General features: G+C 42.5%; 2 protein-coding genes across 11 annotated transcripts; one reads left to right on the top strand and one right to left on the bottom strand.

Moving 5' to 3' along the window:
* The first annotated feature begins 1,010 nt into the window (after positions 1-1,010).
* Trio (trio Rho guanine nucleotide exchange factor) lies at positions 1,011-23,312 on the top strand. Of its 9 annotated transcripts, none has more exons than XM_076766517.1 (35): positions 1,011-1,178; positions 2,650-2,940; positions 3,127-3,240; positions 3,321-3,645; positions 3,731-4,389; positions 4,805-4,915; positions 5,228-5,323; positions 5,691-5,869; positions 5,992-6,139; positions 6,201-6,392; positions 6,503-6,706; positions 6,774-7,058; positions 7,142-7,468; positions 7,548-7,959; positions 8,068-8,306; positions 8,429-8,730; positions 8,842-9,091; positions 9,213-9,404; positions 9,643-9,906; positions 10,010-10,366; positions 13,644-14,145; positions 14,826-14,898; positions 14,972-15,515; positions 15,719-15,802; positions 15,903-16,315; positions 16,423-16,582; positions 16,663-16,890; positions 16,991-17,179; positions 17,404-17,636; positions 19,558-19,879; positions 20,876-21,416; positions 21,505-21,928; positions 22,032-22,370; positions 22,446-22,638; positions 22,740-23,312. In XM_076766517.1, exons 2-35 carry the CDS (start codon positions 2,680-2,682, stop codon positions 22,845-22,847), a joined length of 9,270 nt encoding a protein of 3,089 aa, XP_076622632.1. In that variant the 5' UTR covers positions 1,011-1,178; positions 2,650-2,679; the 3' UTR covers positions 22,848-23,312. The 9 variants fall into 9 exon arrangements, 8 of the variants coding, with proteins under 8 accessions (XP_076622632.1, XP_076622631.1, XP_076622633.1 ...); XM_076766516.1 differs by lacking the exon at positions 1,011-1,178 and adding an exon at positions 1,571-1,902; XM_076766518.1 differs by lacking the exons at positions 1,011-1,178; positions 5,228-5,323.
* On the bottom strand, positions 23,234-26,197 carry LOC143342539 (uncharacterized). 2 transcript variants are annotated; one of them, XM_076766530.1, is made up of 3 exons: positions 25,997-26,197; positions 25,489-25,860; positions 23,234-25,299 (listed from the first exon to the last, which is right to left on the bottom strand). In XM_076766530.1, the coding sequence occupies exons 2-3, from the start codon at positions 25,786-25,788 to the stop codon at positions 23,530-23,532; spliced, it is 2,070 nt and encodes a 689-aa protein (XP_076622645.1). In that variant the 5' UTR covers positions 25,789-25,860; positions 25,997-26,197; the 3' UTR covers positions 23,234-23,529. The 2 variants fall into 2 exon arrangements, with proteins under 2 accessions (XP_076622645.1, XP_076622646.1); XM_076766531.1 differs by lacking the exon at positions 25,997-26,197 and having other exon boundaries at positions 25,489-25,967.
* Between the last annotated feature and the right edge of the window lie 183 nt (positions 26,198-26,380).

Below are 26,380 nucleotides of genomic sequence, written 5' to 3' on the forward strand. Positions count from 1 at the left end.
TCTTTTTCGCTACTTGGTCACAGTAGTGTCGCAGTTTGATCTAGCGCATTAGCGCTCCGAATCTATGCGTTTAACTATACCTTTAATCACATCGATCTGCAGGATTATCTTTTCCTTAGCCTATTCTAAACTAGTCCCACCGGCTAAACAGAGGCCGGTCGGCCGGCCGGCTCTTAATTTTAATAATCTCTTATCCATATAGAATCCATTAGTTTCAGTGGAAAATCTACAAGTAAATAATACAATTAGCGTTTTAATGTCGTTCCTAACTTAACACTATCGAAGAGACGTATCTGCACTTGGAATCGAAATTCAAAATATGCTCGAGTTTCGTCTCTAGAATATAACGCGACAAGAGTAATTTCTTCAATTAAATTCATCAAGATATTTCTTATATCTAGGTATAGTATAGTTATTTTCATTTCTGAATTGCTTGTAAATTCCAACAATCTGGAAAAACATGATGTTTCGTGAAAAATTTTAAAAGACAATAACATTTACTCACGGTAAACCACCGAACTGCGTGCCATAAATGAAAAGCAACCGCAGCTAGTGATTTTCTCCTCTTGTACGACACCAATCGTTTCTTACCAGATTTAGATCTGCTGGCTTCTAGAACGCACTACCTCCATCATACTTTGTTTAAATTCTTATTGTTAATGGTGCAGTAATCTTATTACACTTTAAATCGATAACGTTAGATGCGATTTCGAAATAGTAACATGATTTCTTACATTTTAGGGGAAATTTACTAGCTAGGGATCACCTTTTCTCCTTGGCAAACTATTGGCGCGCGCATTGCGCAACTTGGCGACTTTAATCTTCCGTATCATTCTTCTACTTTAATATATTGTATGCTATTGCAATCAACGATATTTTAGGCACCTATGTCGTGTGGTGTTCTAATCAGCAATTTCTCGAGGAAAATCGAATAGTCCCTATCTAGTTAATTTCCCCTAAAATCAGAAGAATCATTTTGCTCCATAGTAAATACCTATGTACACAGACTGTAACACAGTACGATTTGGAAATTTCGTGTCGCACGACATTCTTCTATTGAATGCTAGGTTTACTTTGTACATACGACCTTCGCGATTCAACGAAACAAGTTTAAGTGCATTGCCTGTTTCTGTCTATTTTCCCTAAAGCGCTCTAAATAGTGAACACGCATCGTTCCGGTAAACAAACCAGAGAACGATCGAAACTTTGCCTTTGTTTTATTAAAAAAGTAGTAATTAAACCGAGTCATAAACAGTGTTATTAAAATCCAATTACTTTGTAGAAATAGTCGCAATACGAAATACGCAAATGTAATCAGATTACATTTTGCCTGACATTAGTCACAAATAAATGTCCGACTTTTTTAATTACTTTTTCTCATATAAATAACACCGATTACTTGAATTTCCGCTTACATATTCTTAAATGTCGAATAGTAGAGACTATCAATATCATCGATGAATTGTTTTTAATGTTTCGAAGCAAGAAACATCGATTCTCGTTCATGATGCATAATATGTACGTGTAGATAGGATAGAGTACACGTAGTGCATAGCATACGGTAATTACGGTATGCTGCATACTCGCAACTTTGCACGACTAGGAAATTAGAAAATTTTGTGCTGCCCTCGTACGGCATCGATGTATATGATGTACGCCATACGCTGACGTTCGAGCCAGGAGGTCATTGAAAATTTCTTGCTTCGGTCGAACCAATTCGAATATGGTAGATTCCCATTGGCAGGTAGTAGTTTTGCAGTTTCGCATTTGTCGAGACTGCAAAAGTTTTCACGATGCCGAATGAACGATATGAGTCTTAACACGTTTTGTCGAATAAATGTGTGCATGGTGCAACTGAGAAAATCGAAGCGATCCAAGTTGCTTCGAGGTGATCTTTAACGGGTAAGCGAAACAATTTTAATTTCGTTTTAACCGTGTTTGCTGATTCCTGATTCGTGGCCCGTTTGAAGCTGCTACATAGAATACGTAAACTTGGAAATTAAAACGGACAATTAAATCTCGGTGTAAACGCAAACGTGAATGCGAACGCATCGTCGAATTTTTACTGGTCGTTATTGCTAGCCATACGACCAGCACACGTAATTCGATAAATCTGTTAAAAAATCTTTAACGTTCTTCACAGTCTTGATGGTTGCTGTTAAAGCAACGATGACGAATTCGATGGTTACGACAAACGAGACCGCTTTAACTTGACTTTAACTTGACTTTAACTTGACCATCCTTTTTCGAATAATTCTTATTCGACGATTTATTGCTCTCCCGGCTGTCGTTATTAATATCGTCGATGATATGTCAACATTACTTGCGTTATTCAGACGCACGCGTCTCGGAAAATTTTATCGTACGTCGTCGTTTTCTACGTTTCGAAATTCTAGTATATGAAAAATGTTGGATTACTTTTTTCGTTTAATGGGAAATTTCGTTCACCAAAGGATACAAAAACATTACACGTTTCTTCGAACTAGAACGTTGCTGATGAAATTATCGTATCTATTTAGTATGAAAAGTTTCATTGTTCTCTAGTATATCGATCATTGCGATACATAAATTTTATTTGACTCGCTGAGAAAAGTCTGTGTACGACTAATATTAAAAGTTTAGTAAAATAGCAATAATTTTGTCCTTTAGATTCGATTCGATCAAATAGCAACAGAGGAAATGGATGGAACAAGAGCAGCCGAGGTTTTGCCTTTACTTCAAGAACGTTTGGCCATACTACCGGGTGGTCGAGATCGTAGAGGCGGACCGGTTCTTGTTTTTCCTACCACACCCAGACGCGAACGTGCAAAACCCGAGGACTATCGTCGTCTTTTACAATATCTTTTGACAGTACCTACCGACGAAGCCAGAGGATTGCGGTTCACTGTGATCGTGGATATGCGTGGTGCTACTTGGGACTCTGTTAAACCTATTTTGAAGGTTGTACCTAAATAATGGTCGACGATCGTCGAATCTTTTTGTCTATTTTATATATCTTTTTAATACGATCGAATGTGTAAAAACGGGATAACGTTAATTAGCAACGACTGACTGCTAAGCAACAAATTATAAGACAACGAGTAGTTAAAGGTTGTAATATCGGTAATTGAAATATCTCTGTTCAAGGTGTTGCACGAACATTTTCATCGTTCTGTTCATATTGCGTTTATCATAAAACCTGAGAATTTCTGGCAAAAACAACGAACGACTCTGGCTAAGCAAAAGAAGTATAATTTTGAGGTAAACGAGAATAATCTTGTAAAGAAAAAGAAGCTTGTTTGTACATTAAAGTCGAGGTAACGCGAGTTTCTTCATTTTAGATAAACACTATAAGTTTGGAGGCTTTGACAAAAGTAATCGATCCGTCACAGTTGACACCAGATTTAGATGGATCTCTGCAGTACGATCATGCTCAATGGATCGATACCAGACTCGCGGTAGAAGATTTTACATGGCAGGCAGCTGATCTTCTCGACAGATTGGATGATTTGCAAGAGGATCTGAGTCGCAATGATTTCGCAGACGATGTGACCGGAGCGAAACACGGAATCGATTTACACAATGAAATGAAGAAAAAAATTATGAAAGTACCGGTAGAAGAGATCGAAGTTGTTGGTCAGAGACTGCTACAACGTTTCGATAATAGTAAGAATCGTATCTCTCTGTTTCTTAGATTCGGGGTAATCGAAATGATCGACATAAATTGTTTATTGCGTGATATTGTTGTTAGGTATCGCCGCAACCAGTGGCGAAGGAGGTAGCATCGAGAGTGGGGCGACTGGTGGTGCTGATCCGGATGGACGAGCACTGGCAACTTTAGTGATTCAGCACTTGGATTCGGTACACGCCGCGCAACAACACCTCCTACAGTTGTGGCATATTAAGAAAATTAAACTGGATCAGTGTTTTCAACTAAGACTGTTTGAGCAAGATTGTGAAAAAATGTTTGATTGGATTTGCCACAACAGAGAAGGATTTTTGGCAAATTACGTCGAGATTGGTCGATCTTATCAATTAGCCAAAAATTTGCAGGAAGAGCATAAACATTTTACCATGAGTTCCATGAATGTTTACGTGAACATTAATAAGATTCTAACAATGGCTAGCCGTTTGCTCGAAACGCAGCACTACGCGGCTGGACACGTAAGGGCCGTAGCCGGTCGATTGGATCGGGCTTGGAAAGAGTTTGCAGCTGGACTCGATGAACGTACCGCGGTCCTTAGTTTGAGCGTTGTTTTTCATCACAAAGCCGAACAGTACGTCGATAGCGTCGCGGGATGGAGTCAAGCTTGCGACGCTGGTAACTTGCCTAACGAAATACCGATTTTGGAATCTCACATACGTCAGCATCAAACTCTATACGAAGCTATGTGTCAAGCTTATACAGAGGTAATTTATATTTTTTATAGCGCGTTATAGATTGTTATCGTCCTTTTTGATTCGTTCATCGAATCTTTGGTTTACGACAATAGTATCTACAATGTGCCCCCCTCCTCGTTCGCACATGTCACACACCCACACACACAAAAGCAGGGACGATTTGTCTATCGGATGGAAAAACATTGTCATTCGATCATTTTTCTTAATTAACCTCTTATCGTTCTTTACTTTTTCATCGTAATTGAAATATTTACCAATAAATTTCTTTACTAGCCTTGTAGAATATAATAATATACATATACACATACGATATATTTGTTTCGACTAAAGGTGTTATTACAATTCGTGCGATATAATAATGCACGCAAGCACGTGTTCCGTTACCGAGTAGGTACATTTGATTAAGGATAATGATATTTGGCAGGTGTATGACGCGTATCAAGCACTTTTGAGCGGACTAGGCTCGATGCTGCAAGTTTGTCACAGTTTGAGTTCGACGCACGGTCCGAGCTTGGATACGTTTCGCAACGATTATGTACGAAACAATTAGTAACAGTTTGTTTTTTTTTTTGTAGCTTGTAACCGGTGGACATGCGCTTGGTATGCGGGTGTTGATAAACAGAATGTCGCAAAAATATAAGGGGGTTAGGTGGTAAGAATTAACTTTTCGATTAAAGGAAATTTACGGGTGTTGTATTCTACTCCAATTCATGGCAACCTTCAAAGGTCGATAAAATTCGTTCTCTCTTCTGCGTAGATTCGCGTAATCGATAACGATATCGAATTAAACGAGGAACATTTACCGTAGAAAATTTTAACTATGGTTTTGGGCAATCCTATTGTTTAGGTGCATAGTACCAGTAAGAAGCTTCTTTACCAACTGGATCATCTCGTGCAAGTCTGTAACCAACCGCAAGGGATAGACCATACAACCAGAAAACATGTACGTCCCATTGGTGTGCATGAGTGTACATGTATATATTTGCAAACTATCTTTGTTTTGTTGGTCGTTTAGTTTGTCTACTTACGAATAATCGTTCGTCTGTACGCTTTGTTAGAATAGGAATGGCTTTTGCATGCTTGTTCGAATTCGCTGAGCGCGTGCATTGTTCTTGATCTAATATTTTATTGCTTTGGAATGCAGTTTTCTGACTCGATGAGATATTTCAGTTTCTATTTACGGTTTCAACGGTGAATTCGTAACGCGTAACGATTACCGCGATAATGCATGGTAACGCGCGTAGACCGTTGTTCGATTTATGAGAGAAAAGTTGAACTATTAAATCGATAACGGTGACCGATTTCTTTAGAGCCAAGATGGTCACAACGTCGATGGTCATTCAGGTATGAGTGGGAATCCAGCCGCGGATTATAGCGAGGGCGCGTCGCATGTGTTGGCAGTGATCCATCAAATCTTGGGTCATCATAGAGCGTTAGAAGCTCGTTGGCATGCCCGAAAAGTGAAACTACATCAAAGACTTGCGTTAAGGTATCACGGTTACATTTCGGCCTTTTATCCTTTATTCTTTATTCTTTATTCTTTATTCTTATCGTCGTTTCTCGTATCCTCTGTTACATTAGTCAAGCTTTCGAAAATGAAATTATTTTCAGATTATTTCAAGAGGATGTGAAACAAGTTCTAGATTGGTTGACGAACCACGGTGAAGTATTTATTCGAAAGAACACGGGAGTAGGTCGGAATCTTCAAAAAGCAAGAGTGTATCAGAAAAGCCACGAACATTTTGAAAACGTTGCGCAGGTAATTCGGTATTGGAACGGATCGAATTGTCAAGATGTAACGATATATTTTGTTAATTCAGAACACGTACACGAATGCTACCAAGTTACTTACCGCTGCGCAAGAATTAGCACATACGGGGGAATGTGCCGCTGACGAGATATATGCCGTGGCACAGGAATTGGAAGCTCACGTCAGTAGTTTTGCAGCGAGGGTCGAACAGCGGAGACGAAGGTTGGATTTAGCGGTTATGTTTTACACGCACGAGAAAGAGGTAATTAATAAGCGCGATGATACGAAAATGTGTGATGTTAATTTTAAACGATAAGTAAATGAATAAGCAAATAATAAAATAAACGTGACCGGTCCGGTCGTATCGTGCAGTTGAGCGGTTGGGTAGACGAATTGCGGCAAGAATTGCAACAGGACGAAGTGGCGGAGAATCTAGAAACGGCGGAGAGGCTGTTGGAGCAGTGCGCGCAACACAGATCGTCCTGTTTGGAGGCGTGCGCGTCAACCATAGTACAGGGCGAAGCGTTGCTTCAGGAACTTCGGGAATCTACCGATGCTCCCGATACCACTGGTTCCGTAAGTTTCTGCTACCACGAGTTTTCTCCGAACGCGCTTAATAACAGATAAATATGTTTTCTGATAGATAACCGCGGTGGAAGCTGCGCTGGACAGGTTGGCCGGCTTAAGACAAGAATTGGAAGATCTGTGGGCTACCAGAAAACTAAGATTGGAACTTTGTTTACGATTGCGCGTATTCGAAAGGGATGCCTTAGAAGCGAGCGGTCAGTTGGAGATGTGGGCACAAGAATTGCAAGGTGCGCCTCGAGAAGGTTCACCCGAGCAGTTATTACGTGTACACAACGATGGAGTTGCTCATATGCAGAACACTGCATTTCAAGTATTGCAACAAGGCCAAGAGCTTGCTCAAGTAAGAATCTGAAAGGGAAAAAAAAACTTTAAATTAGTTATTACATAAAAGTGAGACGCATTTGTTGTTTCTCGGTGGCGTAGGTATTGGAACAATCCGGAGTCTGCATAATGGCGGATGGACAACACAGTGCGACTTCTAGGGTACAAGTACTTCTCGAATTCTTAAACGAAAGAGAAATGGACGCGGAAGATTTAGCGGAAATGAGAAGAGTTCGATTGGAACAAGCTTCTCAGCTGGTTCAGTTGCAAACCGACGCTACTCACGTAGCTAATTGGATTCGTAACGGAGAAGCTATGCTTTTGGCGTCGTTAAGAGTACCGGAGAATCTTCAAGATGCCGAGCAATTACGTCTGGAACACGAACAGTTTCAGGTCGCGATCGAAAAAACGCACACATCGGCCGTTCAGGTAAGGAAAATGATGATTTGGTGTCGTTGATCGATGTTGTAAGGTAAGTTGTTGATTATACGCGTCGCGGGATTCGCAGGTAAAGCACAGAGCCGATGCACTGGTAAGCGCTAATCATTACGATCCGAAGAGTATAAGGGAGGTTGCCGAAGAAGTGACCAAGAGATGGCAGCAATTAGTTACGTGTGCAGAGGAGAGACATAAATTAGTAACTGCTAGTATTAATTTTTACAAGACGGCGGAACAAGTACGTTCCGTATTGGACAGTCTGGAACGCGAATACAAAAGAGACGAAGATTGGTGCGCCTCCGGTGAAAAGGCCACGCAAGTGCCGACGCTTGTTGGTAAACATCAAGAACAGAAGGAGGCATTTTTGAAAGCGTGCACGTTGGTACGACGAACTGCGGAAACATTCCTGAAATATACGAATCGCAGTCTCCAGTTTTATAGTTATCAGGCGAACAGCGCTGGTTCCGAGAATAAAGTTAAAAGTTAGTGTATAAAGGCCAGTTTCTCTCTCTCTCTCTCTCTCTCGCGCGCGCGCGTGCGTGTAAAAGATTTTTTGACATTGTCTGGTTTTTTTACGGTTTGTGATTCAGGTATTTTAGAAGAATTACTGAGCAAGGAGAATCGAGTACTCGAGTATTGGACGCAACGTAAAAAACGGCTGGATCAGTGTCATCAGTACGTACTCTTTGAGCGTAGCGCTAAACAGGCTCTAGAGTGGATCCGAGAAACGGGCGAATTATATTTAGCTACGCATACTAACGTTGGTAAAAATCGTATCGAAAACGAACAATTGTTACGAGAGCACAATGAGTTTAAGGGAGCCGCAAAGGTATAGTTTCGTTTCATTAACTATAAAGATTTATTTCTCAACAATTTCTATGTTTTTCATTTTCGAGTTGTTGTTGTTGTTGTTGTTGTTGATGTTGATGCCGATGTCGATGTCGCACATAGGAAACGAGAGAACGGGTAAAACTGTTGATTCAACTGGCTGATAATTTGGTGGAAAAGGGTCATGCTCATGCAACGGCCATCAAACAATCTGTTGCCGAAGTGGATCAACGATACAAAGACTTTAGCACGCGAATGGATTGCTACAAGACTCAAATCGAAGATGATTTGGGAATTCAATCGGACGATGGGCAAAAAGATTTATCTATCGATCGTAATTCGGATCCTTTACTCGAAGAGAAAATCAAGGGAAAAGACCTGAAAGAATTAAACGAGGAGAAAAGGAGATCGGCACGACGGAAAGAGTTGGTTCTCTTTTATACGGAAACGTAGTCTTTTCGCGCTCGGTGTAGAATATATTTCAGTAGATTGGAATCCGTTTAATTGGTTTCTCATTCGTTGTTATGTTACGACAGATTTATAATGGCCGAATTGTTGCAAACCGAACGTACTTACGTAAAAGATTTGGAAACATGTATCCGTTGCTTTTTGGAAGAAACGCGTTGCGGGAAAGGAAACGTTGTTCCGGCAGGATTACACGGCCGAGAGTCAATAATTTTTAGCAATATGGAGGAAATTCATCAGTTTCATAGTAACATATTTCTTCGTGAGCTTGAAAAATACGAAACCATGCCGGAGGACGTCGGACATTGTTTCGTGACTTGGGTGAGCAACTTGTTTCGGTATTTGTAAATTAATTGTACTAGGAAGTAGAATTTATCGAGGTTATTATCGACATAAATAACGAGAATGGGCCTCGGAAAATGATTTATTTATTCTCGTCCAGGCACCGAAATTTGACATGTACGTGACGTACTGCAAAAACAAACCGGAAAGTAATCAATTTCTAGTTACACACGGTGGGACATGGTTCGAGGAATTACAGAGGAAACATCGCGTAGAACATCCGATCGCTGCGTATTTAATAAAACCCGTACAAAGAATAACAAAGTATCAGTTGCTACTGAAGGACCTTCAGGTACATAACGAAACGAGAGGATCCTATTCAGCAGCGTTTACGATGGCATAAACGTAAACGTAAACGTAAACGTAAACGTAAACGTAAACGTAAACGTTTATCGTGATCGTAACGTAGTATTGCTCGTATTGCTCGTATCGCTAGTTTATCTTGTTGTTTCGTTGTCTTCTTTTCTGCCGGTTTTCTTTATCTCGGCAATTAACCTGTGTGTCCTTTTTTGCCGTTCCGTACGATTTAGGCTTGCTGCCAAGAAGGACAAGGCGAAATAAAAGACGGACTGGAAGTGATGTTAAATGTGCCTAAGAAAGCAAACGATGCCTTACATTTAAGCATGCTAGAAGGTTGCGACGTAAGAATAGATACGCTTGGCGATGTCGTGCTGCAGGACTCATTTACCGTGTGGGATCCTAAACAATTAATTAGGAAAGGTAGAGATCGGCACATATTTCTGTTCGAGTTGTATCTATTGTTTAGCAAAGAAGTGAAGGATTCCGCTGGAAAGGTAAGTAAGTTTGAAATCTCGATGGAGGAAGGAGGGCTGGAAATCATCGTGGATTGCTGCGATCGGATCGATACGAAGTGTTATTATTGGTTTATCGCGACAGGTGAAATATATTTACAAGAGCCGTTTGATGACCTCGGAATTGGGCGTGACCGAGCATATCGAAGGCGACGAATGCAAATTCGCGGTTTGGACAGGACGAGCGCCAACCAGCGATACACGCGTCGTTCTCCGTGCGAATTCGATGGATGCGAAACAATTATGGGTGAAGAGATTGCGCGAGGTTATTCAAGAAACGTATTTCAGCTTAAGCATGCCCAAGAGCCCTGCCAAAAAGAGCTCGAGTCAACGTTCCAGCAGAGATCTCGAAGAATGCGCTTCTCTGGACGATAGCGTTGAAAATTTGGATAGAAACTCTCTGGCATCCTTTGGATCTACCAATACGACAGACTCTGATAAGGTAAGGCGAAATCTCTGTGAAACTTTTAACTTTGCTATGTTCTTCTTTATTTTACCGCGATCCTTGGCGACGCGTTTATTCGCTCGACAGACAACATCGTTCGGGACTAGTAATTGCGTTTACGTTTCGTATCAACGAGAAGAGAATTCGTTGGTGTTACCGAAGGTACCTGTAAGAACGAGACGACGCAAATAAACACTGGAATTAGGTTTCGAAATTACGCGATCAGAAAGAAAGTAGTAGAAAAATAAAAGAATATGCACGAATACGTAAAAACGTCGTTGAGAGAGAAACGGGAATAAGCGATATTTTTCCATTATTCTGCCGAAGAAAATTAAGATGAGAGTTTAATCGTAATGTTTATCGGAGACGCGTTATCTAGTTATCGGGTTTGATCGCGATGTCGAATGATTAAAAACGAACGTGGTATAAAGAAATGTGAAAAGGAAGGATCGAAAGGCAACGAAGAAAGGATCATACGTATAGGTGGTAGTGGGGTAGCAAGAGTGGCGAACGGTTGATCCTTTGTTCGATTTGTTTCTGCCGAGTGGCTGTGATCCGTTGGATGACACTTGGCTGCAAGATACGCTAGTGGGATAGAGGAATGAATATCATCGGTCGGTCGGTCGGTCGGCCGGTCGGCCGGTCGGCCGGTTAGCGAGAAAAGCGTTGGGTGGGGTTCGAGAATAATCGAAAAGCGAGCAAGCGCGTTGCAATGTCGACGCGTGCATAAGAGGAGACATACCAAAGATGAACAGAGAAGAGAGAAAAGCGCCGCGGCGTTGCGCGTCGCCCTCGGTAGGGGTAAGGGGCAAAGGGTGAGAAATAGATTGGCGGTAAGGTAGACGATAGAAGGAAGGAGAGCGAGGGTACGGGGAACGATAGAGGTAACGGTTTCAGTACGGGCGCGACACTCGAGTCGAATGGATCCGTTCGTTGGTGAGTGAGTGAGTGAGGAGAGGCAGGTGATACGAGAATTGCTCGGACGAGTCTAGTTTTGTCACCCCGTTCGAGAGAGTAAACGCGAAAAAGAGCAGAAAGCATGTCGCTGCTGGCACGTTTGCCGACATCTTTAATCGCGTTTCTTGTTTCCTCTATTTGGATATCGGCGTTCGCGCACGTGAATTAAGAGCGAGGCGAAACTGTCATGACGTCGCCAGCAGGAAAACCTGCGACGATCGTCCAGAAAGCCCGCAGGAAGATCTCGTTACCTTGGTTCCGTCAGAATTCTGTAGCTCCACCACATGCAGCCCTCTCTAGGCAGCATACCATCGACACCCCGGGCTCGTTCCAGGCCCGACTTTTGCATCGGCAACCCTCTCTCTCCCAGGTACTTGAGTACGCGCGCAGATTGCTTCTCGTTTTCCTCTATGTCCTCTCTACTGCTTGCTTGCTTGCTTCCTTGCTTCCTTGCTTCCTTGCTTCCTTGCTTACTCATTAATTAGTTTCTCTCTCTGTCTCTCCCACCCTCCCTCTTTACATTATCGAGCAAAACGTGTCTATTCGGAAACGAATGCTTGCCAAGATCCATCTCACGTTAGATCGGTGGGAGGGTGTTATTTCTCTCCTGTTGTTCTATGCTCGACGAACGAAAGAGGAAACAGAAAAATCGAACGCACCTTTGAAAAATTCCAAATTGCATACGATGATTATGGATGGATTACTTTTCATTTGTTAAACTACTCGTTTCGCAAATATGTCATCCGAATCTACGTTCGTAACCACCGTATCCTCGTAGCCACATCCACATACGCGTTGCAATTGTGTTTCTTTCGCTCTCGATACACCTACCTATTCTCTTTAGTTTTATTAATTATCAATTTATACTATTTTTTATATGTATATTCGAAATTATTAGAAATCGATGTCGATTTTTTGGTAATACCGACGCACACGCGCACGCACACACGGTCGCGATTTATATATAATTTCATTTAATTTCTTTCAACACTTGTTCCCTATATTCTTTCTACTCTGCCTTATTCTTAGCCAATCTTGAACAACATTTTGCCTCGCTTGATTCTTTTCCCTTGGAATACCTAATTGCGACTCACCGTCACTTACGAAATTCGAAGCCAAGGGGCAAGGTTGGCTTTTCGCCGAGATCGTTCGGTTCGAATCATGCGTGAACGCGTGCAACCCGGTAAATGATTATCTTGTTTTAAAACGCGAACATGTATTACGTAATCGAGTCGTTGCATACGTTGTGTATACGAACCTCGAGGAATACATATACGAGGAACGTCGATGCTCGTACGGGTAAAGTATAGATAGGTGGTTACGATTGGGCAACGTTCGTTACACGATTCGGCATATTGGAAGCATTGGGAAGATTCGAAGAGAATCGGCAAAATTTGGCACGTGGAAAATGTCTATTTTCGTCGGTGGAATGCGACGCGAGAGCGACCAGTCGGCTCCTCTAACTGTTTTCACTTCTCTCGAGCGGCACATCTAGAACCATCATCGAGATTCGTCGCAGTCGATTTCAAATTTATAATAGCTCTTTTTCATTCTGCTCCGCGCGTGGCACTTTTTTTTTTATTAAATCTGCAAAAATTTCACTTGTTTACACATTTATTTTTGATAACGCTTACGTCGAGTGTCATTGAGAAATCGACACTCGGTTTAGGATGAGTCATATTATATACGACGAACGCAATACACCGATAAACGGAAATATTCAAACGCGATAAGATGCGCAAAGAAATAGAAACGGAATAAACGACGATACTACAAGTTGGCGCGTTTCGTTCGATTCGTTCCACGCTATCTAGTTACGCTTCGAAAAAAACAAGCATCTACGTAGATGCCACGGGTACAACACAACGTGGCTTTACCGAACACGAGCTATTTCGATAAAATCGAAATCATCCAAGCATCGATAATCCATTAAACGCTCCATCGGTCCGCAAACTCATAGATAATCGGTGCAAGCTATTCCGTCAATCTGTTTTTCTGCGCTACCTCCTTTTCTTCTCCTTTCTCTCTCCCACTACCTGCTTCAACGCTCCTCCGACCCAGCTCCCACTTCCACTCCCACCCACTCTCTGTTCTCGCGCCTCCTGTCAACCTCAACTCTAACTCCACGAGCGTAATTTGCCGTGCTCGCACTCCTTCTCACACGATTACGAAACGTCCAATTTCGACGCGACAGTCGTTACAATTCGAACGTCTTCGAATCCTAGGATCCTAGTAACCTCCTGGAGAATCGTCACGATTCTAACCAGAGTTCTAACGATCGTTATACGTAGCGAAACAATATTACTTGCCGTTACAGACTGGCGTAGCCGAAGTGACTTGGGTTATCGCGGATCACTCGGCAGCACCTGGCTCCAAAGAGTTGACAGTGACAAAAGGTCAACAAGTCGAAGTAGTGGAAAATGGAAGCAATATCACCGGTATAAACACAGCCGAATGGACCCACGTGCGTTTACTGCTCGCGCCAGGACAAATTGATCCTCCGCCAGAGGGACTGGTGCCTACGAGTGCGCTTAAACAACCTCCGTCAACTTCTACCAAGACTTCGCCATCTAGAAAGACTCCAAACCAACAACAACAACAACAACAACAACAACAACAACAACATCATCATCATCATCATCATCAACACCATCAGCAGCAATCGAGCAATCAAGCTCAAAGTCAAATTTCCACTAGTAGCGGTATCTCGACTGCATCGTCCTCTACTTTGGGATCTGCATCGTCGTCGTCGTCGTCGTCCCTGTCTGTCGGAGTAACCACGCAAAACGTCGTTACGCCCCTATTGCCGGACGAAACAGGTAACTAATCATCATCAAGTTTCTTACTTGATCGATTTAAATCAATAAGCAAATGCTCGCACGTATGTATCCATCGACGATTAATTTAAGCCTAGTAACTAGTTGAAGAAAGAATCGAAATACGGTACGATAGAACAGAGGAGGTATCGTGATATGGTGTCGGATATGGTGTCGGATATGGTGTCGGATATGGTGTCGGATATGGTTGGACAAGAGATAATAAAATAGGAATAAAGTACAATAAAACACGATGATGATCAGCCATCGACAAGGAGGGTGGATGGATTTTCTGTAGAAAACGCGTCCAACGTATCGAAATTTCAACTACGTTTCTACGTCATTGTCAAAATGGTTGTGTGTTGGGCTTGATATACTTTATGGTACGCGCGCTCTGACGCAGCCGTATTGGATCAATACACAACGATATAGATACCGGGACAACTATGTCCTTGACCGGTTCAATCTCCGACTAACGTGCCGGCAGAGCCACGTATAATTGACACGTTCGGCATGCTGAGGAAATTTTCGGAAAATAAAATTATATTTCGATTCTTGTCTATTTTAACTCGGAAACCTGTTTCGTAGAAAGCCCGTTCTTTGACATTCTCTTTAATAATAATTAAAAAGAAGAATCGTGGTGGAAGCCAATGATCGAACGTGTCTCGATTATTTCTGTTCAGAAAATATTGCAAACGATGGAAGCGGTGTCGCGAACACGAGCTCTCCCGGAAACAAGAGACGCGGTTTCAGTGGGTAAGTCGATATTTAACGAAAAACGAGACAAGTTGGTGGTCGTTCGTTTTATCAAATTTTACTGTTTCCGTAGGAGAAAGTGGCTGCCCCCGCCGTTGCGCAAACTCAGCCAAGGAAAAGTCGAGAAATCGGCAAATACGACGACACCGGCAGCGACATCGTCGAGCGCAATTTCGGTTCTACCGTTCACCGATCGTTCCAACGTGAAAAAGAATGTTTCGGAAAAACGATTTAAATTACCGAGCGGTGCCGAACAAACTCGACCATCGAGACCCACTCCTGTTTCCATCGCCAGCTTGACATCCGCGACCGCGACGATGCACGTGTCCGACTCGATATCCGACGTAGATCTCGATACCGAACTTCCAGCCGAACTCGAAGCGGAAGAAGAGGAAGAAGCAGAGATCGAGCCAAGTTCCGAGATAGAAGGGGATACACCGGAGCCCGACGATACCGAGGGATTAACTTACTCGGAACAAAATGGAGCGGACGATGCCGACGATGAGTTGGAACTTCCACCACCGATGAAACCCATCACCGAGCCGATACTCGTAGGAACTGCTGCCAACGGATCCTCGGGATCTGCGATTCCAACGGAGGGCTGTGCAACATCTAGAGTCAGTTAAATCTATCAATTCTATTATTTATTTTCCTTATCGAATCTCACACCCCCACCCCTCCTCCTACTCTATATTTTTAAATCATTTATATCGTTTAGAAAAAAGAAAATTATCAAACTATAGAAATTACGGAGAACAGCACGTGTACGAGTAATTTAAATTATTTTTACTCTTTCTTTTTTTCTACTTTCTCTTCGTAGACATCCGAACGGTCCGTAAAAATTCTCGATGGTGCTACGACGGTCGATTTAGCCGAAATCGAGCAAATCGTAAAAGAGAGAATGGTGAGTTTTCGACGAATGAAAAATATCGACCAACCAACGATCATTATTCTACGCGAAAGCGTAGTTTTCGATCGATAATCGATATTTACCATGTAAATAGGAGCAGCACACGGAAAACCAAGAGAGACAGTGCTTGATGCGAACACCCAGCGGTAAAAGTTCCAATATTGGCACAAGCACAGCCGATGACGATAGCTATAACGAAAGTTTCCTCTCAACGACCGAAGGAACTACCACTACGGCAACGGTGACCGCAACGACGAGCAGTCCTGCTCATACAAGTACGGAGGAATTCGATCCTGAAGGTACAATTCTTACGAAGCGGCAGTTTGTGATTCGTGAATTGGTAGATACGGAAAAAGATTACGTGAACGACCTCAGACAAATAGTCGAAGGATATATGTCGTTGATGCGAGATTCCGAGTGTGAAATTCCTCTCCCGGAAGACTTGCGCGGTGGAAAAGACAAGATGGTGTTTGGCAACGTAGAAGCGATCTACGAATGGCACAGAGAGTGAGTTACCGTCGACAAAAATATCATCCCGATACCTAGACTACCGAATACGAAACTTTCCTTAATTTACCGGTTCCTTTGCTTCTTCTTTGCTTGCACGCGTACAGTTTCTTTCTGAAAGCTTTGGAACGTTGCCTGGAACGTCCCGAAGAGCTCGGTCCATTGTTTAAACGTTACGAGAGGAAGTTGCACATGTATGTCGTTTACTGTCAGAATAAACCAGTTTCCGAGTACATCGTATCCGAGTATATAGACACGTACTTTGAGGTAAGTCCGACTACCTTAAATTTAATATAGCTGTGAAAACCATATCGTAATAATTTTCTATTCGATCGCGTCGATAATAGGACTTGAGACAGAAGCTCGGGCATCGATTGCAATTGTGCGATCTTTTGATAAAACCAGTACAGAGGATCACCAAGTATCAGCTCCTTCTTCGAGAAGCGTTAAAGCTTACCGAACGGACTCAAAAGATCTCGGAAATCGAAGGCCTTAGAGCAGCGGTCCATGTGATGCGTATTATCCCAAAGGCTGCCAATGACATGATGGACGTTGGACGACTCCAAGGTTTTGACGTGAGTATGCTGCCGACTACGTCGCACACTCACGTTTACCAGCAGGCTGTTTACTTGTTAGCAATCTCCTCTTTACTTGTTCACCTGATGCTTGTTGCAGGGAAAGATTACGGCTCAGGGCAAATTATTATTACACGGTCCACTATTAGTATCGGAATTATCAAACGTTACGAACAGGGGGAGGGAATGGCAAGTTTTTCTCTTCGAGCAAAACATTATTTTCAGCGAGGCTGTTGGCAAAAAGACTCAATTCACAAATCCCGCCTACATTTATAAAGCTCATATCCAGGTAAGAAAGCATTTATAAATACATGTTGTGATTTTTATTACCGAGACACAAATCCCCGCGCACGCCGTATCTTCTATTTTACGACGACTTTAAGCACAATAAATCATGCAACCACGTTCCAACTCTGAAATCGTAATAGAAAAAGTCGAGTCGAAATACCAAAGTCTAAAGGTAAAAAGAAAGGTAATACAGTTACGGTCGATACTTGTTTCGTTCCATAACAGGTAAATAAAATGAGTCTCGAAGAATGTTACGATGATCCGGAAAAGTTTGTGATTCGATCGACGGATCCTCGGAATCCTGGCCTTGGGTTCTCTTGTAACGCCGTAGAAGAAAGCGGGCCGCGGAAGCAGGAATGGGTAGACACGATCACTGCCATCCTGCAAACCCAACGCGACTTCCTCAAGGCGCTACAGTCGCCGATCGCCTACCAAAAGGAACTTACCAAAGATCCACTGTAAGCGTATCTCTATCTAATACACAGAATTGCATTGACTCTCTTTCAACGCTCGACCTGTGAAGATTCGTTCCAACATATTTTTGTATATTTTATATAAAAAGAGATACAGAAGCGCTGTATGTTAGAGAACCGTAGTCGTCCCCTGAGCCAAAACCCGTTTCACTCTCTGTTTCCCTTATTATACTCTTTCATTCTGACAACGTCAAAATTTATTCTCTAATCGCATCTCGCACGTACAGTAAGTACTCTCCCTCTGTCTGTTTTTCTCTTACTCTCCCTCCCTCACTCACTCACTCACTCTCTCTCTCACACACACACACACACACCATGTTAGAACGTGCTTCTTTCTCTTGTTTGCCTTAACATCGCAGTCCGGGAATCTACCTCGCTATCGCTGCTGTGGGTGTAGCTTCATCGTGTAAAAGCGTCCTCTGCTATATTTCACAGCTACCTATCGCCTTTCGAGTCGACTTGAACGTTCCTACGACCGTTTTTGCCGCGGTTCATCAAAATCATATACGATACGAAATGACACGATACGACACGATACGATACGATACGATACGATACGATACGATACGATACGATACGACACGACACGATACACAATACGATACGATATTATCGTATTGCGATGCAATTCGATGCAATCCAAATGGGCTCTGTTATTTCTCGGTTATATGTTTGCAGATGAGGGTAGATATAGAATAACGTGTATCCACTCGCACCAATTAATTCCTCTTTGCTAGTCCTTTACGTCCTGTTCGAAGGGAAAGAGAAACATGGAGCGTGTGTATGCGTGCGCGCGTGTACGTATGCGTGTGCGCGTGTGTCGTTGCATGGTTCCGTACCTGTGCGTTCGTTACGTATCTGTCTCTGTCGCCGCGTGCCTGCATGCATTTTGTATGTACGTGTGTGCGAGAGGTGGGGGTGAGACAGACAAATTTATTTGAATATTTCGAGCTTAAATAAAGCTCAACATTTGTATATAAAAAATTGAAAAATTTCGTACAAGGAACACGATGATACAACAAGTTTATGCATAATTTTTTCTTTTCTTTCTTTTTTCATTCTTTACATGTAACAAATTTCCCTCTATTTCTCGATACTCGTGGGAAAAATGCCATAGAAGGAAATTGCGCGCGAACATAGAGCGATAAGATGGCCGCGTAAAACGTTGCGAAATAAGCGAAATTACACAAGACCGGGTGTGCCCGATGCGCTGACTCACCCCCAACAAATAATAAATTACCCATTAACGTCAACGACGTAACGCTGCAAGTGTATAATACTTTTAATAATGTTTATATAATGCGAGGTTGAACGAGCTGGGGAATACTGTGCTGTACATAGATGTGCATTCATGGACGGCGACATAAAGTAAAATTAATGACTCGCGAAACGTAAACATTTTGTTTAGAATAAATTGTACATTGATCAACATATTCTAATTGCGATGCGTCCTTTCCCATGCCTACTTAACACAACTTACTTTTCGTTCGACTAACAGCTTATTTCTCTTATCGTTTATGGAAAACACGGTACTGCGTTGTTAATTTTTGTTCGGCTAAAGCATCGAATTGCTTCGAACGTACGTGTCGAAACAAGTCGTTTTCTTCGAAGGGAGCGATAAAATAGTGGATAAATGGTAAACATTTACGAATGGACGATTCGTATTCTGTCGTTAATTCGCTGGGGCTTTGCCAATCTCCTTACGCGTTTATTAAATACGAGGAAAATGTTTAACCAGCGAACTCTGTTTATCGACTAGGATCCTTGCAATTGAAAATCTAAAATATAGAATTTAATCGTACGAGCATTGATTTTAAATAAAGTAGTAAATGCAAAAAAGTGTCGCGTATAACCTTAGCTGCAGTACCGTGTTTGAGTATTTCATTTATAATTTGCTGGCGTACAGTCGTGGCGCGAGCCCGGAATCTCCGTGTCGAGGAAGTGTACTTTCAACGACACCGAACGTGTCTAAAACGTCGTACGAGGACAGGAGGAACGAGATCGCTGGTCTCTCTACAGCTTCGAAAACATTAGCAGCAGCGATAATGACGACCGCGGCAACAGCGACCGCAACGACGACAACATCGCTCTTGCAACAATCTCGCTCCGGAGGCTTAAATCAGGATTCTTCGCGAACACCAAGCCCTACCAAAAGCAGACTAAATTTTCTCGAAGGATTTAGGAGCACGCTACGATCTCGATCGCCTGTTCGCAACAATTCTATCCCGGTGAGCAACAACATCTCAATTATTCTTACTTGATAACTGTACATACATATATACATTATAAACCTATTAGCCTATTCGTAATTAGAACTCTTGCAATTGCAGCAAAAGGATTCTCCTTTCTCTTCCTCTTGATGCCTGTTGCTATTCGCTCTCTATCGTATAACTGTTCGTTGGTGCGGCGACAAGCTATCTTTTTACTTTAGTCACTGAACGAACCTGGCCCCAAGGATAACGCGGCGTGGTTCCTTAACATCTTGTACTTTGCTGTCTCTACATGAAAAATTACGTGGACATGGTACAGGCTCTAAATACTTTGACTGGTTCGACAACATTTTTTATTTAGATAGGAACGCTTTTAAACTATTCGATTTTATAGGTACTGCATCTCGCATTGTTACATAATTTTTCATCGCCAACGTTGTTGTTGCTATTGCCGTCATTGTTGTCGTCGTCGTCGTCGTCGTCGTCGTCGTCGCCGTCGTCGTCATTGCCGCCGCCTCGCCGTCGTCGTCGTCGTCGTCATTCTCAATGTCCTCGCGCCACCGTCGTAATTAATATTGCTATCATTCCATTGTCGACTACAGTCCGATTATCCTCATTTTCTTATCGCTAACAATTGCTCGATTTATTAAGGGCAAAAATTGAATTATTACTGGTGCTATTGTTGTCACTGTCGCTATCGCTATAAACGAGCGTGTATATATATACATATATATATATATGGTTATTTAAGCCGCCTAGCTCTGTCTCTTTTTCTCTGTATTAGATATTGAAACGTTGTCATCTCTGTATAGTTGCGCTGGTAATTGTCGTTGGCGTAATAATGGTGTATTTTCGGTATCGCTTCGGGTATCGAAAGGAGACTCGATAAGGAATTTCGGTGATTTCGAGGGAGATGGGTGGTCTGAAAAGTATCGAGAGAGCGAGCCAGTGCATGAAGGTTCGAAAAGGGGTTCGATGCAAAAGATTCGTAAAGTTAATGGGGAGATTCCGCAGATCGTTCCAGGTAGCAGAGTAAGATTGACCGCGGATTGGGGCAAGTTACGCGCCGGAGAAGAGTTGGAGATCTCTCGACTGGACGGTCCAGGCTTGATCGTCTCTCCGGTGGTCGGAAAGAAGGAAGAGTTCTGGATCCCGGCGAGTCTCGTTCCAAATTCGTCCATCAGCCGCGCATGGTCGTTTCGTCCGCGAAGAATCGATTCCGAGGGAGAGAGCGTCCATCTTCCGCAAGAGATGCGCGCGGAAGAGAACGGTCCTCCCGCAATCTTGACTATTCCGTGTTCGATCAGGGCGACGGCTGGTGGCGTGGCTCGACTCGTGCTGGAGGCGCGTCGCGTGGAAAGAGCGATCGTTTCTTGGAGAAAGGAGGGGCAACGATGTAACATCGAGGAAGGCGATCGATATCGACTTTGCCGAACCGCCGATTCCCTTTCTCTCGAGATCGCCCCTTGCCTGCCCTCTGACTCCGGAATTTACCATTGTCGCGTCGAGCATCAAACAGGCTCTTGTGCGGCCAAGATTCCTCTTCGCGTTGTAGGTAAATTACACTTTTATGTTTCACGCTGCATACGCGCTTTTACGCGAATTTTACAACCTAAAATGAACGAGCTAATCGATTTTCACAGGTATCGGTGCAAATGCTTGGAACGACACGATCGAAATTACAACCCCTCGATCGACGAGCAACAACGAGCCATCGATAACAGACGATGAAACCACCGTCGTCATCTTCGATCCCGACAAGAACAAAACTACGAAAGATACAGAGATAGGCGCACGAGACACGGAACAACGATCGATGTACGTAGGGATGTACGTAGAACTGGAAGAATTGGGAAACGGTAGATTCGCCAAAGTATGTCGCGCGAGGGAGAAACAAACTGGCCGAGAAGTGGCTCTCAAGCAAATATCACGATCGAAGCAACCGCGATCGGTAACACGCGCAGAGTACGATTTACTCCTAACCACTCGTCACGATAATATCATTCGTGCCTTGGCACTATTCGAAGATGCGCCAGAATCGGACATTGACACTATCGTTTTAGAACTGTGAGTACCACTTTTTTTTTTATCACCGCTTCTTCTCTTACAATACGCGATTCCTACAACTGCCCCAGTCAGCTTTCATTCCTATCGAATTTTCTCCCTACAGAGTCAAAGGTTCGACGTTGTTTGCGTATCTCGGCGAGAAAACCGAATATACGGAAGCGACTGTTTCACACTATACCAGTCAAATATTATCGGCACTGCAGTGGTTGCATTCGCGAAAACGAGCTCATTTAGATCTAAAACCGGAAAACATTCTGATCGATCGTGACACCGATGCTGTAAAATTGATCGATTTTGGCGAAACTGTCAGAAAAGCGCCGCTCGATCAAGTCGTTCCGCCCGTTGATTTAGAATTTGCTGCGCCGGAATCGGTCCTTGGCAGACCGATAGGATCCTACACAGACATGTGGGCCGCTGGAGTTTTTCTCTACGTGCTTCTAAGGTATCCTCGTCGTCCTTTACGATATTTACGAATCGTTACAATTATTTTCACGATAAATACTTTGATCTATTTCAGCGGTCTTTCACCATTTTTGGACGATTCCATCGAAGAGACTACCACCAATATACTTAAATGTGATTTTTGTTTTCCCGACGAATATTTTCAAACGATATCGAACGATGCGAAACACCTTCTCAAAAGATTGTTGTGCCTGCGCGGAGAAGAGAGATTGACCGCTAGAGTTTCCTTGTTATCGCCTTGGTTCCAGGTGACGCGACTACCTCTTTTTCCTCTCTCTTTAATCTATGCTTAAAACACGTTGCGTTCAATTTTATTTCCAATTATACGACTTTTTCAATTGTGTTTCAGATACCGATTGGCGCGACAATTCCTTCTTCCCGAATGATTGCGTTTATCGACCGACGCGCACATCGCTCGAAATCTCGACAAGATCGAAATAGTAGTTTTTATTCGTGAAAGTATGTCGTTTTCAAACAGAGACGTATCATTCATTCGTGGATAATTTTAATTGTTTCTGGCCAACGAATCTGGCCAACTGTAAATAAAACTGCAGCTGCAAGAAGCTGCTTGCACGAGTATTCGTACCCTTGTTGCGTGCGTGTGTGCGTGTGTGCGCGTGTGCGCGTGCGTGGCCGCGCTCGTCTGTACGTTGAACAAAGTTTCTTAAATTGCCTGCTATATGAAATAAATAACAACGGGCCGTAACGCTTACGACCATTTCCTGACAAACTAACGTCGAGCTTACGACCATCCGAAACGTATTTATGATAATGCGTTTCATCGTACGAGGGGCGTTTTTGCTGTAAAAGCACCGTTTTTAGTTGTTATTCCGTAGCCTCGAATTTTTATACTTTTTTTTAAACCAAACTAGTTTTATCGAATTTAATGAAAAAATTTAATAAAATAAAGATACTGATCTGATTTATTTGTTTTTATTAGGCGGGTAAAAACAATTTTTTTTTTTTCTTATTTCATATAATAGGAAATTTCGAAGAATCTGCGTAATGCTAACATGCACGCGCGCAATACTATTTTATAAATATCTCTTGGACAAACAATTTTCTCTACAAGGAAATTCGACCAGTCGAAATAAATCAGCTCTATCGTGTGCGATACAATGGGGGACCTTTTGATTCTATCACGGTGACACTCTTAGTCGTTTACAATGATCGAGCACGTGACGTTCGTATTCATCGACCGAAGAAAAACACTTGTCGCAAAGAAGGCACGTCGTATCTTTCCTCTTTGCCGAGTTACAACGTATTCGATGAATACTCGGTTCTACCGTCTTGTCCACTTTTTCGTTACAATCTGGACAGTTTTCGAATTTTTCGTCCTTCTGTTCCTGTTGCCTCGTATTCGTTTCGAATGTACTATTTAAACTTGTACTATTCTCTCCCCTCGGATTAGACTCCAATGTTGCAACAACGTTCGAAGGTGCGACTGTAACGGAGCAACACTCTCGCTCTTGTTTCACTTGTACGACCTTTGAAGATAAAATTGACGAGTTGTCGATTGTTTTCGAGTCCCCTAGATCCGATTCCAACGACGCGATCGAGCTTTCAGGATGACTTTTCATATGTTCTACGAGAATTTGCTTCGAAACAAACGTTACGCTACATAATTCGCAAAAATAATACGACGTATCGTGTGATTGACATTCGTTCACATGCTCTCTCAGTACTCTTTTCTCGATAAATTCTTCTTGACAATGTTCGCAACGATATCTCCGTTGTCCGTGACGCATAGCACGATGCTTCGAAAGTAGAGATTCGTTCTCGTAACAGGCCAAACAATCCGTGCACGTGTACCCAGACAATTGCGAGTGTTTGCTTACTAAATGGATTTCCAACTGACGCCTAAACTGGAACGCCTCGTTACAAAATTTGCAACGTATACATCGAGCTTTGTACTCCTTTGTCGTATTCCCATAGTTTCGAACCGTTCTCTCTATCTTAACGATGCTTTTTTTTTTAATATTTCGTTTCGTTTCTACCTCGGTCTCTCTCTCAGTCTTCGTCGTCGTTTTTGTTGTTGCTGTTGTTTCCGCCTTAGCTGTATCCGTTTCTACCTTTCTTTCCAATTTCTCCTCGACTCGAATAAACTTGTCATTTTCCTTGGAATCTTTATACTCTTGACGGTTCATCAATTTTATCACATCCGACCAATCGAGTTCTTCGTCGCTATGACACGTGTCTGTAAGTAACGAAAACACCGTGCCACCTTGCCTTTGTTCCTCGAGCACCGGTATATCCTCGTTTCGGTACTTGTTCTTTTCTCTCACCGGTTCCTTTACGCTATAATCGTAAAGCGAATTTTCAACCGTATTATTCTCCCGACTATGATTGGAAATCGGCAATGTAATTTGACTCTGTCTATGCCTCGATCGTGCTCTCCCGGCATATCCTCGAGTACGAGGTCTACCTCGTCCACGCCGGAAGAAACCACCGCGCGTAACTCTTGGTACACAATCTTGTTGCTCCGATGCCTCTTTCTTCTCTTTTATTTTTTCCGTTTGTTCTTTTCTCATGTGCTCACCGAGCGTATGTAAAGGTTTTCTGGGCATGCTGTTTAATCGTGTATTTGGAAATACATGACGCAAAGTATTGTCCGCTATGTAAATTTGTTGAAAAAACTTGAAAGATTGTTCTAGCTTGTCGACACACTCGTCGCACATCTTTGTCGGTAACGCATCCTCGTCGTCAATTTCTATCAAAAGTTTCAATTTCGATAGAAGGCTCATCTCCGTGCCCTTTCCCTTGGTCGTCATACTTACGAGGTTCTGCTTCTTAGTAGCGCAAGTTCTACACCACTGATCTACTTCAAATTCAAACGGACAATTTTTCTCCAGAACCGGATACATCGACGCTTCCTCTGTACAATTCTCTTGGCCGTTTAATTGAACTTTCTGCAAAGTGCAACGATATATAGCTATATAGGGTATTTTATAGCGCGGATATTAATTATATAAAATTCCCACCTAGGCACAGAATGTTTTGTGTTTTTCCCTTAACCGGAATATATATATATATATATATGTATGTATATGTATTATGAAATATCGTTTGCACGTACGAAGAAAACGAAAAATACTTACTCGCCGTGCTTTCGCTGTCTTTAGCATTCTCGAAATGTTACTCCAATGTGGCGAAGGGACTGCATTTTCCTTCAAAGTACCTTTGCTGAGATAGCAGTCCTCCGTAAAGTGACTGTTACAAACAAAAAATTTCATAGATCGTAACGCATCCAAGTCTTTTCCAATTAGATCTACGTGACCACTGTTAATCAACCATCTCACACAGAGACTGATATCACAAACGGGAAGTTCGTGGAGTATATGCTCCTTTTCTCTCGCATCGAGACAATCGATGTATTTACATTTTGTTACTTCCTCCATTCTTCTTAATCGCAATCAACTCGTAAAATGCAAACGAGATAAATCCCGTTATCCTTTAATAATCCTTCTTTCCTGGAAAAGTTTACAAACTTGTGTCTATCTCGCACAGGTTATACATAATTAAACCGCGAAAAGCACACTGTTGCTGGTTATGCCTGCCATCTCTCGTTATGTATCAACAATTTTTTAAGTATGGAAATTTACTTACGTAGAATGTCCGGAGACAAAGATTCGTGCCATGAGATTGGAAAATCACCAACGCCGGCTATCCTTTCTTCTTTATCGTGCGTTTTCAGTTTTTCCATGGCGAAATGCTAGATGGTGTTACCATAGGCTAAATTGAATTTTATCGGTTTCGGCGAAATTAACTAGCTAGAGACTATTATTTTTACCAAGTTGCTCGGACGCGCACTCTACCTACGACGTTCAGTTTCAGTTTTGTTCAAAAACTAATCTTTCGTTCAACGCTTGGAGGTAGCAACTAGAAACGTGTTAAGAAGAAAAAGGGGCAACCGGGGCTGGTGACTTTCCCTTTGGACGGCACGATTATTAATATGGTGGGGAAAAAAAAAATATGTTATACCATATAGTA

The sequence above is a fragment of the Colletes latitarsis genome, chromosome 6 (assembly GCF_051014445.1).
Source record: "Colletes latitarsis isolate SP2378_abdomen chromosome 6, iyColLati1, whole genome shotgun sequence".
NCBI lineage: Eukaryota > Metazoa > Arthropoda > Insecta > Hymenoptera > Colletidae > Colletes > Colletes latitarsis.

What these genes read in the sequence shown, in the direction of transcription:
- Trio (XM_076766517.1), top strand. Translation starts at nt 2,680, where the DNA reads ATGGATGGAACAAGAGCAGCCGAGGTTTTGCCTTTACTTCAAGAACGT. An exon ending in AAAAGAAGTATAATTTTGAG is followed by an intron (nt 3,241 to 3,320) that starts GTAAACGAGAAT and finishes TCTTCATTTTAG; the next exon opens with ATAAACACTATAAGTTTGGA. An exon ending in TTCGCAACAATTCTATCCCG is followed by an intron (nt 19,880 to 20,875) that starts GTGAGCAACAAC and finishes GAGATTCCGCAG; the next exon opens with ATCGTTCCAGGTAGCAGAGT.
- LOC143342539 (XM_076766530.1), bottom strand. Translation starts at nt 25,788, where the DNA reads ATGGAGGAAGTAACAAAATGTAAATACATCGATTGTCTCGATGCGAGA. An exon ending in AGACAGCGAAAGCACGGCGA is followed by an intron (nt 25,300 to 25,488) that starts GTAAGTATTTTT and finishes TGCACTTTGCAG; the next exon opens with AAAGTTCAATTAAACGGCCA.